This window comes from Trematomus bernacchii, unplaced genomic scaffold (genome assembly GCF_902827165.1).
Source record: "Trematomus bernacchii unplaced genomic scaffold, fTreBer1.1, whole genome shotgun sequence".
Taxonomy (NCBI): domain Eukaryota; kingdom Metazoa; phylum Chordata; class Actinopteri; order Perciformes; family Nototheniidae; genus Trematomus; species Trematomus bernacchii.
This window is the reverse complement of record NW_022988050.1, coordinates 6,261,375-6,277,433: the sequence shown is the minus strand read 5'-3', so window position 1 is coordinate 6,277,433 and position 16,059 is coordinate 6,261,375. Positions and strand designations below refer to the sequence as shown.

At 38.9% G+C, this 16,059-nt stretch overlaps 2 protein-coding genes across 4 annotated transcripts in view; one reads left to right on the top strand and one right to left on the bottom strand.

The window, feature by feature from the left end:
* pde6c (phosphodiesterase 6C, cGMP-specific, cone, alpha prime) overlaps positions 1 to 16,059 on the top strand; it is a 29,617-nt gene that overhangs the window by 8,186 nt on the left and 5,372 nt on the right. The window contains exons 1-12 of one of the 2 annotated variants that reach the window (XM_034119483.1): positions 10,550 to 11,017; positions 11,522 to 11,674; positions 12,427 to 12,516; positions 12,637 to 12,777; positions 12,884 to 12,958; positions 13,091 to 13,158; positions 13,463 to 13,529; positions 14,028 to 14,075; positions 14,437 to 14,586; positions 14,805 to 14,948; positions 15,274 to 15,339; positions 15,600 to 15,755. In XM_034119483.1, coding sequence (XP_033975374.1) covers positions 10,550 to 11,017; positions 11,522 to 11,674; positions 12,427 to 12,516; positions 12,637 to 12,777; positions 12,884 to 12,958; positions 13,091 to 13,158; positions 13,463 to 13,529; positions 14,028 to 14,075; positions 14,437 to 14,586; positions 14,805 to 14,948; positions 15,274 to 15,339; positions 15,600 to 15,755 — 1,626 coding nt within the window. Of the gene's footprint in view, positions 1 to 10,549; positions 11,018 to 11,521; positions 11,675 to 12,426; positions 12,517 to 12,636; positions 12,778 to 12,883; positions 12,959 to 13,090; positions 13,159 to 13,462; positions 13,530 to 14,027; positions 14,076 to 14,436; positions 14,587 to 14,804; positions 14,949 to 15,273; positions 15,340 to 15,599; positions 15,756 to 16,059 lie in introns of those variants that run through there. The other variant, XM_034119482.1, reaches the window with a different exon arrangement.
* Positions 3,450 to 6,482, bottom strand: rbp4 (retinol binding protein 4, plasma). Of its 2 annotated transcripts, XM_034119485.1 has the most exons (6): positions 6,416 to 6,482; positions 5,995 to 6,097; positions 5,657 to 5,793; positions 5,462 to 5,568; positions 4,394 to 4,606; positions 3,933 to 4,169 (listed from the first exon to the last, which is right to left on the bottom strand). In XM_034119485.1, the coding sequence occupies exons 2-6, from the start codon at positions 6,094 to 6,096 to the stop codon at positions 4,150 to 4,152; spliced, it is 579 nt and encodes a 192-aa protein (XP_033975376.1). In that variant the 5' UTR covers position 6,097; positions 6,416 to 6,482; the 3' UTR covers positions 3,933 to 4,149. The 2 variants fall into 2 exon arrangements, with proteins under 2 accessions (XP_033975375.1, XP_033975376.1); XM_034119484.1 differs by lacking the exon at positions 6,416 to 6,482 and having other exon boundaries at positions 3,450 to 4,169; positions 5,995 to 6,096.

Below are 16,059 nucleotides of genomic sequence, written 5' to 3'. Positions count from 1 at the left end.
TTCTCGGAGCCCAGCTCCTACAACAATTTTGAGTTTGATCACCTGACCATCCACGACTCTGCCGGTCCTACGTCTCCGTCCAAAGTCTCCAACCTCCTGGATGAGAGTTTCCTGGAGTGCCCCAAGTGCCGGGCCTCCTATCCCACCAGCCGCCACAGGGAGCTCCTGGCGCACATAGACTACTGCCTTGCCTGAATGAATACATAGTCTAGATTGGTGATTGGTTCCTTCCCAAAAGAGGGGCAGCAGGAAAGCAAAGCTACCCTCACAACACAAGCTATTTATTTTTTTCTTTAGGCTTCTTTAATGTTGTCAGAAAGAAGAAGAAAAAAAATCACCATTTGGTTAACCTGGTAGTGTTGATATGCTGTCTGAGTCAGTGGAGGGCAAGAATACATTGCCTCCTTTTTATAATGTCATACACCACTGAAGCTCTAAACACATTACTCCTAGCAAAAAACGAAAAATATATGTAGGTTGTTTACATGGTTGCCAATCCATTATTTGTGTGAACTTCTAAAAGCAGATTAAATGGCTAAATTGTCTCATGCAAGATGATTAGATTGAAATACTGCTGCTGCTGTGAGAATGATGCAGCATGGATAGGTCAATTGGATGATTTGAATAAGCATGTTGACTCCAAGTGATATTCAAATGGTGATTTTATCTAAGTGGGTTAAGGTCCAATCAGCTAGTAAAACGGGGTTATTATGAATATACAAGTACGTTTTCAACAGTTTTTAAACATATTAATGGGAATTAAGGGACATTCTTAAAATGCAGATTACATAACCACCGTAAAACTATTTATAAGTGATTCATGTTAAGTGATAATGATAATTCAAAGAAATGTATTCCAGTGTTTTTTTGCCCTTAGAAAACCGTCAGGCCAAAGATTGATTTGATAATATTCCTTCCATATGTGTACGTCTGGGGTCTTCCTGCTTCGTTTCGTGAGCACAGTATTTTCCTTCATGGCAAGCTCTTATAGAATTGTATTTTTGTGTGCGTTTGATGTCATTATTTATTCTTGGGTTATTTTTAAGTGAGCTACTGTCTTTTAAGTGACTAAATGCAAATGTATTTCTGTACAATTTTCCGCATTCACGATTGCTTTCTTTAATCATGAATTATACCTTTTACTGTATTTTATGAACGTTTACAAACCTGACTATAGCAGTATCTTTCAAACCAGCTGTAAACATACCGCTGATACACTCCTAGTTTCAGTAATCAATACATTTGGTGTTACGTTTTTTCTCAGTATATTAAAGGTATTTGTGCATTGTTTGGAAGACAGAGAAATTACCCAGAAGCAGCCATTATCATTGTTCATTGTCAGTATTGAGATGAAGGACAAAATAAAAAGTATAGCAGTGTTTCTCTTTGCAGACAAGCTGATAAACATGACTGAGACATTCCTTCAACATGTGGTGTGGTGTGCCTCAGCTGAGCAGAGCATAAATATACTGTACAGGAGTTTAAATGGTCACATGGTGCCAGGTTGTCCTTCCATTCCTCCTCGTTAAAGTGAAGCTCATTTCCACCTTCACTTTTCAAGCCCGCAGCTCTGTAGGCTGGAATGAGATTGCATGAGATAATTCCTTGTACTCAACTATTTAAGGCAGGGGATTAGTAAAGGTCCTCTTGGTTGAGGGATGGGGTTAAGTTGCTTTTATTCCTGCCATCTTGGCAATGTGACTCGATGGACTTAAAACAGACGGACACTTCTATGCTGTCCTCTTTTAGATCACTGTTGTGTTTTTGCATGGCATGATTCGTCCAGCTTTTGCTGTTTGTTGTTTTTAAAAGTCCTCTGTTTTATTTTTATCATGTGCTCCAAAGTTGTTTTGCTGTGCACTGTACTGTATAAAAGTGTGCAATAAAGATTTAAATCTCCACTCAACACAACATTCCTTTGTGTACTTTTGGTTGAATCTGAGTTCTTTTGGCACTAATGGTGTTGTAAATAGTGAACTATTGCTCAATTTCTAAATTGTCTAAAACAAGAAGTACATTTTAAAACTGATGGGAAATCAGTGTGACAATGTACCCAAACGTTTATTTTAAGATAGTAAACCTTTCCTCGCTTTGTCTGTTTTTTGTGCCAGTTAAAAGTAGATCCTTTTCAAGTCAAGGCTGCGACAGGTTGATGAGTTGATGAGTCTCGTCTGTTGTTGTCCACTTAACTGAAACGTGCTGTACTGAAAGGATTAGGTATAAGTGTGTTCCGATTACCATCAAGCTAAAGAAACCCATTCTGATGTTTAGTTTATAATTAATGGTCAGCGTATTCTGCAAACTAACACGTTTTGAATGGAGAAAACATGTTTGAATATCTTTAATGCCTTGTTAGCAAAGACATACGACGATGCTAAAAGATCAGCTGTGAAAGAAACAACCTTCAGCAGTACTTTGAGCAAAACTGCTCATGAGCAGGTATAACGTTCACCATGTTCATCATTGAGTTCGAATGCTAACATTAGCTGCTTAAGGCATAAACAAGTCATATATTGGAGAAGAAAATCTGATTTGAACAAAATCATGGCAAATTAAATGTTAATTGATTACAATTCATCCTGAGGCAAGCATGAATGCCTGTACCGACTTTCTATTCAATGGTCATTGAGGCATTGCCTTTTGTTGTTCAAATATTCAGAGAACTATGAATGTCTGTCCAGCAGATGTTAACATATCTTTTTGGATATGTGAAAACTTAGAGGCAGAAGTCAGACAGTTTTAGGCAATTCAACAAACCTATGTCACAGAGATAGACATAATGTGATACTTATTATGTAATCCATTTGAATAGTCCAATAAAAACTTGTGTTAGGTGTTTATATTATAGGAAGCTGTTTGTGAAAGCAAATTTCACCCTATTGCTTTTATTTAATATTTGAACTCCCCTCACAAAATGAAGCATTTACTTGAATTTTGATGTATTTTTGATTGAATCCATAGCAAAACTGTTGGGGAAATATTTTCTAAGGCCCATAACTTTGACCCAGTTTATCAGTTCATACTGTCCTGACTGAGCACACGCATCTGTAGCCTTGGCTGCTGTGCTCTCAGTGTTTTGTCTCCCTGTTCCTGCCTGTTGGCGTCAGCTGATAGAGGTCTTTCATTCTATCTTGTTATGCACATTGTGGATTATTCTCTCTGAACTAGCTAAATACATGGGTCTGGGGTAGAGTTCTTCAGATTTGACGTGGCAACTCTACCGTGAAGTCAGAACCTCTGGCTCTTGGACTTGTTTTGTGAATTCTCCAGCCGAAGCTCCTAATAAACCATCAGTGTTTGACATCAAAGCTCCAGCTCTACCCCGTGTCTCCTTCCTGAGTCGGTGATTCCCACTGCATTGCTACACAGAAGTTTTCCCCCACAAAATAACATCAGTTCATCATTTGCAATCAATACAGAAAAATTGTTTAAGGCAATCAAATATTGCGTGAACCGACACATATTGAACGTTTTATTTCCCAAAACTGGATCAAGAGGTATACATTATACAATCAAGTTACAACCAAACTAATAGACCTTTAGAGCAGATGACTAAATGTGTAGGTATTTAGGTTTATTAACAATATTAGATGTTGTGCTACAAGATACTGTACGTACTTCAGTGTAAAAGCAAGCCAGTGACTTGTGAACCTGGTTTTGTGGTAGACATGGTGCTAATAGCTGCGTATTTGCAATAATGCAGATAATTCAGCTTCACTTTAGAACCTACTTATTCCTCACAATGGCCTGAAGAGCTCCAAAAGTAGATTTTTAGTGATCTGATATGTTCCATTTACTCACAGTAAGAAAATTCCATTGGTTTTTATTAAGAAGGCTGTTTAAGGCAACACGTGACAGATGTTGATGATAGGACTAAAATGTTAAAAGGCCCATAATCTTCTGTACTAATAGGGACATTTTGATAAAGTGACAACAAACCAGCATCCACAGTAATCCTTCCGTTCTGTTCACAATTAGGTCATGTGAGTGTATTTATAGTTTGCCATTTTAAACGAATAATGGGCTGCTTTCTCTGTTAGGAAAAACAAAGACAGCAGAGGAGGGACCATTTTGGTGGGAGTCAGTCCAAGACATCAGAGGGGATTGGGGGGAGGGGGGGTCACATCGTCCCAGACGTGTGTAAACAGATCAGCTGCTATTACAGAAGCCTGCAGTGGGAAGAAAACAACATTTAGCTTACAGAAAACTTTGAAATAAACCAAAAAAGGATCTAAAAATGCAAAACACACAGCATTTTAATGTCTTGAAAATATGATAAATCTTAACAGCTGTAATAGTATTGCTGAAAGTAAAGCATAAATACTGATTAAGAGGTTTCTGAATATGTGCATTTTATTTAAAAAAAAAAAAGTGAGCATCTCGGAGAACTGACCAGTGTGTGAAACGCGTCTGTATTTGCCCAGCAGGCAGAGGTCGGTCTTCTTCTGGACCACATTGCGCTGGTCCTCCGGCCTCAGACCGGTGGGATGGCGAGAGAAAATGAAGGAGTAAGCGTCCAGGCAGGTGCCGTCAGAATCCACCAGTCTGCACGAGTAGTGGATGGCGTAGTTGTCGTAGTCGGTGTCAATGACCCAGTGGTCATCGTCTGAGAAAGGAGAAAGGGTTGAGATTTTTTACATCATCATACTTTTACAATTTGTCAAACATTTATTCAACTTGCATGGTAAGTGTAAGGCCAAAATAAATTGATCGATTATCAATTTTTAATAGAGACACAAAAATGGCAGAACATGCTGTTTTCATTCTCTGCAGTATGGAGATTTCTCTGCTTTATATTGTGTTAAACTGAAAATAATTTAAAGATACCAGTTTGGACTTTGCAAAACCAGCTTCGACATTTTTCACTATTTTCTGACTTTAATAGACAAATTGATTAATCTAAAAAATAATCAGGAGAATCTTCCTTTCATGTTGACCTATAAAACACGAACAGAAGTAAACAAACATCTCTAGCTAACTCACACATTGCACAATCATCATTGATTTGTGTATGAAACTTCAGACTTTGTGCGTTTTGATTATCTCTCTTTCACATTGATCTGCCATTTTATACAAACAGTGCTCGGAGATAAACGTCCCATGACAGCATTATCAAGTCAACAGATGATGTAATTATATAGACACAGTATAGATGATATAGGGAACAGTTGATACAGAAACTCTAACTCTTTACTTAGTAACACTTTGAGTCCGCACTGGGGTCATTTTGAGATATAAAAGATTGCATGCCATTCATTTGCCTTCATGGAATGTTACACCTAATGACATTTGGGCCTCTTTCCAGTAAGCGCTTGTTTTGATTGATTCTCAAGGGTCACAGAATATCGAGTTTTGCAGTTGATGATTCCATTAAATCATCAGTTTTCTAAACCAGTGACGCTAACTGGCAACAAAAAAAAAGGCTCTGCTAATAAGGTGCCTTGAACTTCCCCCAACTTACTTCCAGTCTGCAGGTATGAGGCGGCTCCCCAGTACTTCATCCTGAACTTAGCGGGGTCAGGGGTTACCTCAAAGGTGGCCAACATGTCAGCACACATTTCCCAGTTGCTAGATGTCAAAAAGAGAGGAATATGTTACGAAATATGTGAGACAAAATGGAGCTTGTTAAGCCTTTATAGCAAAGAACAGAACTCACTTCAGGATGATCACTCTGCCCTTAGCAGTGGCAGTCATTGAGCCATCCTCAGCGATAATAAATTCGGCCACGATGTTGTCAATTAAGAACAAACCCTCTGGGTCCTTCTTTGCAACTGCGTACCATATCCCTGTATACTAAGAATAAGAAATCCAAGTGTTAGTCGGCTTCACTCTATGTTTTTCATTAAAGTAGAAGAGGCAAATTACCATATACAGTGTCATTAGTATTACACTCTCCTCACACACAATAACATTCCTGTGCATGTCTAATGAATAAAAGCTTTGAACAATACGACAACGTAAATGATCATTAAACATTTTACACTTTTAACTCACCCTTGTCTTGTCGAAGTTCTGCATGACCTGGACGCTGGAGACCTGGCAGTCCTGTGCCCAGGACACAGCCAGGAGGCAGAGGGCCACAGCGTAGTGCAGCATTCTGTCTCAGAAGAAGGAAAAAAGGCAGAAACCAAGGAAGAAGGGAAGTGGTCGGGGGGGGGAGAGTTTGAGAGAAAAGGCATAGCAGGGAGCAGAGACAGAAGAGTGAGCCACATTGCCAAGTCCTCCAGTAAAGTAGAGGGTAATACATTCCATTGTCTATGTGCTATAAACTATTTGTACATTTTTAAACAAAAAAAACCTTCAAAAAGAAATCAAAGTGCTTTTAAAAAAGTGAGAACAATTTGTTTCGCAAAAGCAACAACCATTGTCTTTCAATTTCCGGTTAAAATGTTCAAAGTCCATTGTTAGTGCCTACCTGTTAATCGAAGTGGAGAGCTGACAGAAATCTTCAGGTTTTCTGTCAAAGGCCTTATATATAGTTGGTTAGTGTTGCATAATGACTTCCCCCGCACTCCCCACAGCTAGCTTGCCTTCCATTGGATAAACATTTACATAACTTCAGGCCCAGTCCTATTGATTTGTGTGTTCTGCACATTTGGTCCGCCACCCCCTCTGTACCCCACCCCAAAACATTTTCATGAGGTTTTTTTCTTGGTCTTATGAAAGCAGCTGCGAGCAAATCCAAGAGAATAATCTGGAAAAAGACATACAATGCTGTAGAGACACACACTTTGATTCACTCTGATGAATACAAACACATCTGCATTCAATTGTAACTGTTTGCATGCATGGGCTTAAGCTACCTTTCTGTGAAAACAACTGGATTGCACTTAATGCATGTTTTTTCTCCAGTTTTTTTTTACCAGCGCATGTTTCCCGGCAGCATCCTTATGATTACATCAGCTCTTTACTTGATTATGCTATCAAAGGGATATTTAATGACTCCCACCACTGTGTTTGTATAAATGGTGAACAGAGGGCTCAAATCCATTTTAAAGAGTAAATAATCAATGCAAAAGACAGACAAGTCTGGAGCTTCAAACACCAGTCGATGATGAAGGGATAATGTGTGAGTTAGATACAAATGTATGTGCACAGACACTTGTGTACTTGTACGAGTCCAAGAGAGCTCAGTGTGCTGAAGCGAATGGCTCCCATAATGAAGCAATCTTTATTTCCCTTTTTTTCTTAAAACATTGTCTTCCCAAAACAAAGTCCAGTTGTTGACAGCTTTCTAACTTGTTGTATTACACTCAGTACATCATTCACACTCCAAGCAAGTTAAGAGAAGTATGGTAAAACGACTCGGTAATACACGGCTGTATTTCCTTTTATACACTGATGCTGTTGTTTTGCACTGAGCTCAAGTCCTCTGAGGGCTTGCTTGAACAAAAAAGAGCACAGCACAGCCAAACATCTGCAGATTGCATAACCAAAGCCCCAGCCAGTGGAAAACAACACAATAACTCATTTTCAGCAAAAAATAATACCAGCTGGAATTTGGCCAAAGGCAATATTTCATAATCATCAAGATTGGCCCAGAAACACTTTATGTTACAAAGCCAGGCCTGTGCAAGCATTTCACATTTTCACGAGTGGTAAATGTCGTAGTGGATGAAGTATCCAGATCTTTTACTTAAATAAAAAAAAGCCTAACGACTGTAGCAATACAAGTAACAAGCACTGGATGAATAAAAATGACTTCAGTTAAAGTTTTAAATGAAGAATGGCCCATTTTAGGACATAATTATATCATTTTATTATAATTATGGATGTTTTAATATGTAAGCATCACTAATAATGATGATGTCAGTAGTTAAGGACTACTGTATGTTATTTACTGCTGGGTAGCTTATTCAATAATAAAATCATGATTTATTTGTTTATTTATATTTTGTATTATTAATCTCAACATTAAAAGGTAGTAAAACTACCAATTTTAGTAGATTTAATAAATAAAGCAACCAAAAAATGTACAAAACTTTAAGTAAAGCACAAATAACTTTGATGCAATGTCATGCTTAAAGCAGGAGTCTGTTTTTTGTTTTTATAGGTTGTGAAACTCAAGCAACGCTAAATCCCAGATGTACCCCTATAAAATGTGGGACTGTGCAAACAACCTATTGCTCAATTAACTGCTTTTAAAGAGAGCAGTAGCTAAACAGGGAAGGGGTGTTTTTAGCTGAATTTGGAGTTTCTTGTCTGCAAACCTAATATAATTTACTATATAAACTGCAATTACTTAATTAAACAGTGTGGAGCCTGCAGCAATTATTTTGCATCACTTGGGGCATTTTTAGTTTTAGTTATGACTAAGGCTGTTTCTCTTACAAATTAAAACTTGAGTTTCTTTAATACAGCCTTACAGTATTTTGGTATGACCAGTAGCCCATGGTAGCTAATGTAAGATAATAAAAAAAAACGTAAGAAAAAAAAAATTGTTGTGTGATTGAAATTTCAGAGTCAGTTTGGTCCTGTTTCACTTGCTGTAAAACATCTTAAAGGTAGGGTAGGTAAGTTTGAAAAACCGGCTCGAGGTACACTTTTTGTTATATTCCATGGAATGCTCTTAACATCCCGATAGCAATGAATATCTTAAGTGCTTTGACAAAAAATCCATAACAAAATGTCATCTGTGGAAGCCGTAGTACTGTAAAAAGTACGACCAATCATTTTAGCCGGCCCGGCTAAAATAACTGGATGGCCTACCTGCCTGTCAGCCTTCCATCTGTGCACAAACATATCTAGTGCCCTCATTGGTCATGTGCACGTTCGTGTGTGTTGGAGGAGGGGCTCTATAAGGAAGTGGCAGATTTTCTCCGGTTGTGTTATTTCAAATTCTAGCGATCTCGAGCCGGTTTCTCAAACTTATCTACCCTACCTTTAACTGAATCTTGGGAAATTTACAGAAATGTAAATGCTGTCATTGTGTCGCAAGTGTTCTTTAAAAGTTACGAAATAGTCTAAATTAAGTAGTCACCTAAAAATACTAACAAAAAAAGACAACTGATACTATTGAGTTAGAAAACAAAATAGTGGAATTGGCGGTCAGAAATTATTCATTTTATTACATTATCATCTTGTTTGAGACTTGTGGAGAAAACACACAATGTATCAACAATGGATTTAATTATTTACAATCATAGAGCCTTGGAGGCTTTTCAGACTGCACAACCAGTACTAAGAAAATCTAGAAAAAATAGGCTGCAAGTCATTGTTTTGTATTCTTACTCAACAAAAACATACTCTTCTTTCCTCTCTCGCACACTATCACTAAACTAGTTTTCTCCCACTGTTACATGGCCTGCTCTAATTTATATCCTCCTTTACATCCACACACACACCTTTTGTAGTTCTGTCCCGATAAGCTCGCCTTAATCCCCACGGCAAAAAATAGTGGGTAACTCCTTGTCTTGCCAGCCTGTCAGCAGCTAACCAGACAGTGCACTTAGCTATTAATAGCCAGTGCTCTTTGTTTTGGGCCTTGTGCCCAGACGTCCGAGTCCCAGTAATTGGCTGATTTCCAGTTCTAGGACTGATACCTCCATAAGGATGATGATTTAATTAGAGAACACACATAGGCTGCTCACACATTGCCATTATAGCTCTGAACAACATTGCTGACACGATTTAGCTACTTCCTCCTCGATAAGCAACAAGAAGGAGAGAACAGTGGTAACATCTAAGGGTTGATATTGGACTTAACTACACTGAAAAACGTTGACTTGAAACTACTACTATTTTTTTATTTAAACTTCATATGATTGCGTTCAACTAACCTACATGTAAAACAGATATGGGACATTTGTTGACATAATACATTGAATTAAAGTCAACGTTTCAGTGTAAGGCAAGGAAACCTGAATGAATGTCTCCGGCCTGCTCAAGTGTTTAGTTTGGATTGGATTTTAGAGCAGGATCCTGGTGTACTATTTTTATTCAGTGAGGGGTTCTTTAGCAAGGCACAGCTCAGGTGAAGCATTTTGACATTAGGGTTGTTGGACAAAGCATCACTAAGGTGACACTAGTGAGTAGTTCCATGTGTGAGGATAAAAAGACTGGTTAAAGCCAAAGCAAATGCCTATTGTTGTCACAAGGTTACTTCTGAAAAGTTTTCTCTTGTCTGAAGACCCATGCCAGCAGTAAGTCTTTGGTATTTACTTGTCCATCCTCATGGTGTAGCCCTGGAATCCAACCTGGCATTTGACCTGACAGTAGTCTCACTCTCTCCTGTGTTGCCCAATATAAAATGATCAGCGTTGGGATTTGCGGGTTAAGGACGCTTAGAGCAGGGGTTTTAATCTCATGACGTCACATTCATTAGCGGCCACTTTGATCCTTTCAGCCTCTTAGCCACACTCTGTCCTATTCTGTCTGTCGGTGGACACGGGATGTGTTAGTGACTCCCTCGGGGACCGTGGAGGACAATGCTGCTGATCCACCCAACCCTGTAGGCCAACGAAAAGCTTCCCCTGTCCATTTTTCCGTATCCCTGCAGGTGATGCTTTTGTGAAAATAGGAAGGGAATACAACACTACTCAATTTCAAAATGGCAGACAAAGATAGCGTGGAGAAATACCTGGAGAACAACCCGCAGTTCGCCAAAGAATACTTTGACAAGAAGGTACGGGCTGAAGCTCTGTCCGCCGCCTTTTCGGCACCTGTTGATGTCAAAGACACCGCTTCCTTCAAGGATGTTAACTCTGTGCAAGAAGCCGCCATCATCTTTGAGTTGGTCCAGCAAATGCAGAGTCAGCTGCCCATGGAGGAGTCCATTCACAAAGTCTTACAAAGAATTGCACTGATCATACAGGCCGACAGGATCGGTTTTTATATTTGCCGGTCGAGAAACGGAATACCTGAGCTCGCCAGTTGCCTCTTTGACGTGACCCCAACCTCTAAATATGACGCAAACTTGGTCCATCCACAGGCTGAAATTGTTTTCCCTCTCGATATGGGTATCGTCGGTTTCACTGCACTCAGCAAAAAGCCACAAAATGTTCCTGACATCACAAAGGTGAGAATTCATTCATTTGCTATCTTATAATAGAAAAAAAGTGTCAAGGGTGAAAGATAACGAAGGTGGTGCGTGTGATTATTTTTTGTGTGAAACTGATGTTTTCTTATTACTGTGATATTATTGGCCTTAGAAATGTTTAATTGTATTAATTAGATTGTATTATATTATTATTTTTAAGTAATTTGCCTGAGTGTAGGCTTCACAAGTAATTTTTGTTAAAAAATATGTTTTAATGTGCACAGCAACAGATGTGTTCCATCATCAATAAGCTTGTTTTAATTCTCTGATAAAAGGAGAACATTTTTCATTGTGGTCTACCGGTATTGGTTCAAAGCCTTAAGTCTTCTGCTGCCAAGTGTAGCCAAAAATAGAATATTGATTCCTGAATAAACAACAAATTGGAGTTTATATTTTTGAAGTAACATCACCGTTAGAAACATTGAGTCTGAATATTTAAATCTGACAGATTCTTAATGAAGTCCTTTTTTTTTCCTCATACAGAACCCCAAATTCTCTGACTTTGTGGACAAACAGACCGGATACAAGACTAAATGCACACTTACTTTTCCTCTGATGGCTGAAAGAGAGTGCCTTGGAGTTGTCATGGCACTTAACAAAATAGGAGCGGACACATTCTCTCCAGAGGATGAGAAGGTAAGAATACACACCTAATCATGTCCATTGACTCTAATCCTTAGTGATTTACTGTGTGAGCTGAAACAGAGTGTTTTTCCCCCTCGTTTATTAATACATTGTAACTCTACTTTACAGGAATGTTATGTTCATACATTTCTAGGTATATACTTTAAAAACGTAGGCATATGGATTTAACTGGGAATATATTATCAGTCTATATCGAAGAACATTCACTACTGTGTCTCATAAACAGAGGCAATAAACTCAACCATTCCTTAAAGAAATGCATATGTTTTACTCTTGGGGCTGTAATGTTGATTCACAGGAACATAGATAGAAAATAACGACACGTGTTGGTCCTTGAATTGCTAAGATAGAGTTTATTATAATGTCTATATCCCTATGTTTTGGTTCATGATTCTCTTTACCAAAGTAAAGACGAGTAAATCACAAGTGTAATAGATTTTTTCAAGCCTCAAACACTTATTATATGTATTTTTGTTTAAATCCATGAACAAAACATGTAATCTTTGTACAAATGTACCAAATGGGGACTTTTACTCACGAGAATCACTTGTGTTTGGGTCATGGTTTACTGATCTGTGAAAGAGAAATCCCTCTTGATACATTTACTTCACTTGAATAATCACAGCTTTGCTAATGGAAAAGAAGTCAGATGAGACTTTTGAGCTTTTAAAGTTCCCATCTGTCATAGTCTGAAAGTCTGCTGTTGTGTATTGATGAAACCTCTAATCTAATTTGGTCCTTAGCTCTTCCACAAGTACATGAACTTTGCCCAAGTCATCTCCCTGCAGCATCACACAAACTACATGTTCAATGTGGAGTCCAGAAGGAGTCAGGTAAACTAAACCCTGAGTATTCTGTAATTCATCTGTATCTATTTATAACGGTGCCCAAACTATATGCCACAGCTACACATTTAATTACACCCGCATCCATTGTGGTGGTTTCCCTTGTAGGTGCTGCTCTGGTCGGCCAGTAAAGTCTTTGAGGAGTTGACAGACATTGAGAGACAGTTCCACAAAGCGCTCTACACTGTAAGGATCTATCTCGGATGTGAAAGATACTCAGTGGGCCTGTTGGACATGACCAAAGAGAAGGTTGGTCTTGCAGAATATTAACAATTTTACACTTAAGGTCAAATAGAAAACCATTTATTTTGACGGGCATCCATCATTTGTATTGTCTGTGTTTTCCCCCCTGTAGGAATTCTATGATGAATGGCCTGTGAAACTGGGGGATGTGGAACCCTATAAAGGACCAAAGACGCCAGACGGCAGGGTAACACACAACTTTCACCTCTTGTTAATTTCCTCATGTAGAATTTGAATTCCCACTTGCTTCAAATGTTCTATTGTCTAACACAGTTTAGATAAATCAATCATTTCTAACAGGCTTCTTATTCTTTTACAGGAAATTATCTTTTACAAGATTATTGACTACCTCCTGGAAGGCATCAAAGAAGAAATCAAAGTCATACCGTAAGCAGCAGAAGCTACAAATCCACTCAATCTAACACAATGCATTTCAAAATACAGCATGAAAAAAACTGGACAAGTTTGGAGTCTTGGAGTCCAAAAAATGTCATCTTTTAAAATAAAAGTCTTGACTTAGTTTTGAGTCTGATCTTAAACTCACATTTAAAGCATGTGCTAAGATGGTCCACCGACTATTCTTGGGGTTATTTGGGTATGGTTTTCGTAAAATGTGGGTCAAAACTGTTTATTTTGTATATCAGAACATAACTTTCTCACTCAACTCTCTGTGTTTCTCTGTCTTTTTCAGTGGTCCGCCTATAGACCACTGGGCTCTTGTTAGCGGCCTGCCAACCTACGTTGCAGAGAATGGCTTTGTAAGTCTCTCACTGTTGCCGCAGGGCAGTTCTGTACGAGAATCACTGGAATTAGAGAAGCATACAAAATAAAGGGCAGCTGGCTTGTAGAATATGAACAGACACGTATCCACATCCACACAAACAGAATAATGTAGAGAAATAAAAGGCGCAGGAATACAGGTTGTGTGATATGTCACTGAAAAGACCCTTATCAACAGTGATACTCACATGAAGTGACTAGGCAGGATTTGTGTCAGTGTAAACCAATGAATACACTTTTAATTTTAATTGATTGAATCCCAATTCACAGCTGGACATTGTACTTTTTTTTTAAAGTTGAACATATTGCAACAAACAATATACAATTGTAATATGTGATAAATGTAGGTTTTTTTGTGTTCCCTTGTGACAATTCAAAGTAAGAAAAGGTTGTTGCAAAGATGGATAGGAAATAGCAGCTTTGAATAATACTTGCAAAGCGCCGGATCTTAACGTTTTGAATGTGTCTTCGTGCAGATTTGCAACATGATGAACGTGGCTGCAGATGATTTCTTCACTTTCCAGGTGAGGACACTTTTACCCTCCATCCAAACACTGGTGGTGCCCTTGAGCAAGGCACCGGACAACCCCCCCACTCCCATTGCTCCCCGGGCGCTGTACAATAGCTGCCCACTGCTCCTGGTACTAGGATGGGTTAAATGCAGAGGTCACATTTCACTGTGTGTGCTGTGTGCTCTGCATGTGTGACCATTAAAGAGGGTTTCATCCCTCCGATTCTATCAAAACACACCGGTATAGGATTCCATATAATGTTAAATGTGCACTTTTTATGTCATACTGTTTAGATATCCGTGTTCAAGAAGAATTGAAACTTGCTTTAAACTTGATGCATGGTTTTAACATCGTTTTTTTCAATGTCTTGCAGAAAGAGGCTGTGGATGAATCAGGTTTTGTTATCAAAAACTGTCTGTCGCTGCCCATTGTCAACAAGAAGGAAGAAATTGTGGGCATCGCCACTTTCTTCAACAGGAAAGACGGCAAGCCATTTGATGAACACGATGAGCAGATCACTGAGGTCAGCCCCACACACTCTCTCTCGCTTTGTATTATCATTATTTCCTGTCATTTGGGATCTCATGTTGTTGTCTGTCAATGAACAAAATGTCCCTGAAAGCAGTAACTTCATAACACTCTGAGATATGTTGGGGTTTTCTGGAGTGTCCCAGGAGTGAAGAAAAAGTACAGATGTGTTTATTTGTTCTCATTCCTTCTCACTCTGGTTGTTTTTGCCAGGCCCTGACTCAGTTCTTGGGTTGGTCCGTGCTGGTTTGCGACACCTATGACCGGCTGAACCGTATGGAGTGGAGGAAGGACATCGCCCAGGATATGCTGTTGTACCAGACCAAATGCACCTCAGCTGAGATGCAGTCCATCCTGGTCAGTTTCCACATTTCCTCTCCAGAAACGTACCTTTGATCTCTCAGCATTTGATCAAGAGGCCACTCGAGCAGGGATTAACAGTAGTCAAAGGTTAATGCTCCCTGAATAGCCTTTAGTTCAGCAGTCTTCCAATAGAATTATTCCAATTAAAGGGCTAAGAACATGTCTAGTGGAGACGATTGCTTTGAGTTCTTGTCGGAATAACATGATGGTTTTAGCTTTTTGTCTACAAATGATGCTGTGAATGTCTGTAGGTGATGGCAGCACATTCATAAATACAATGTAAGCCATACTAATGTGCTGATCTCTCTTTTCTAACCAGAACACCAATGAGAAGTTTGACGCAGAGCCCGAAGACCTCGACCAGAAAGAGATGTACAAACTGTTGGTATGTGTTTACTTTGCTAACCTTCAGGACAAATACTTTCAATGACATGAAAAAACGGTGTCACAAAAGATTATTACTTTACACCTATCAAAGCACACATGCATGAATAGGTTTGAAAACGTGTATACGCGCAGACTTCATTAAATATCAGCATTTTAATGGATTTGGGAGTATTCTTTTCTTGAAAGGGGAATATGCATGCGAGCGTTGAATGACTAATGGATGTCTTCTAAGTGAAATCTGTTGTTGTTTTTCTTCAGAGAGCAAACTGCCCGCCAGCTGACAATGTCACCGGAGAGAACCTGTACCTGTTCTCCTTCAGTGACCTCAACGTCTCCGAGACCGACCTCATCAGAGCCGGCATTCGCATGTTCTTTGAGCTCGGAGTTGTGGAAAAGTTTAAAGTTCCTGCAGAGGTGAGTGCATTAAGTTAGACACTAACTTTGATGTCCCTTAGTAGCTGGAGAATGTCCCTTTTTTCTGCTAATACTGCTACACTCATAGCAGGCTTGGATTTCAATATTATGTATTTTACACACATATAAAACTTGATTATATTTCATTATGTTAAAGAAACAATATTATCCATGTTCATCATTTGGTGTGAAAGATAATCTGCCCTGGGATTACTCTGCAAGGAGATGCTATGTCCTGGCGATAGCTCATCTAAAAACCCTCACAAATGATCAACTTTTCCATTCTTTGCTTCACTCCCCTTGT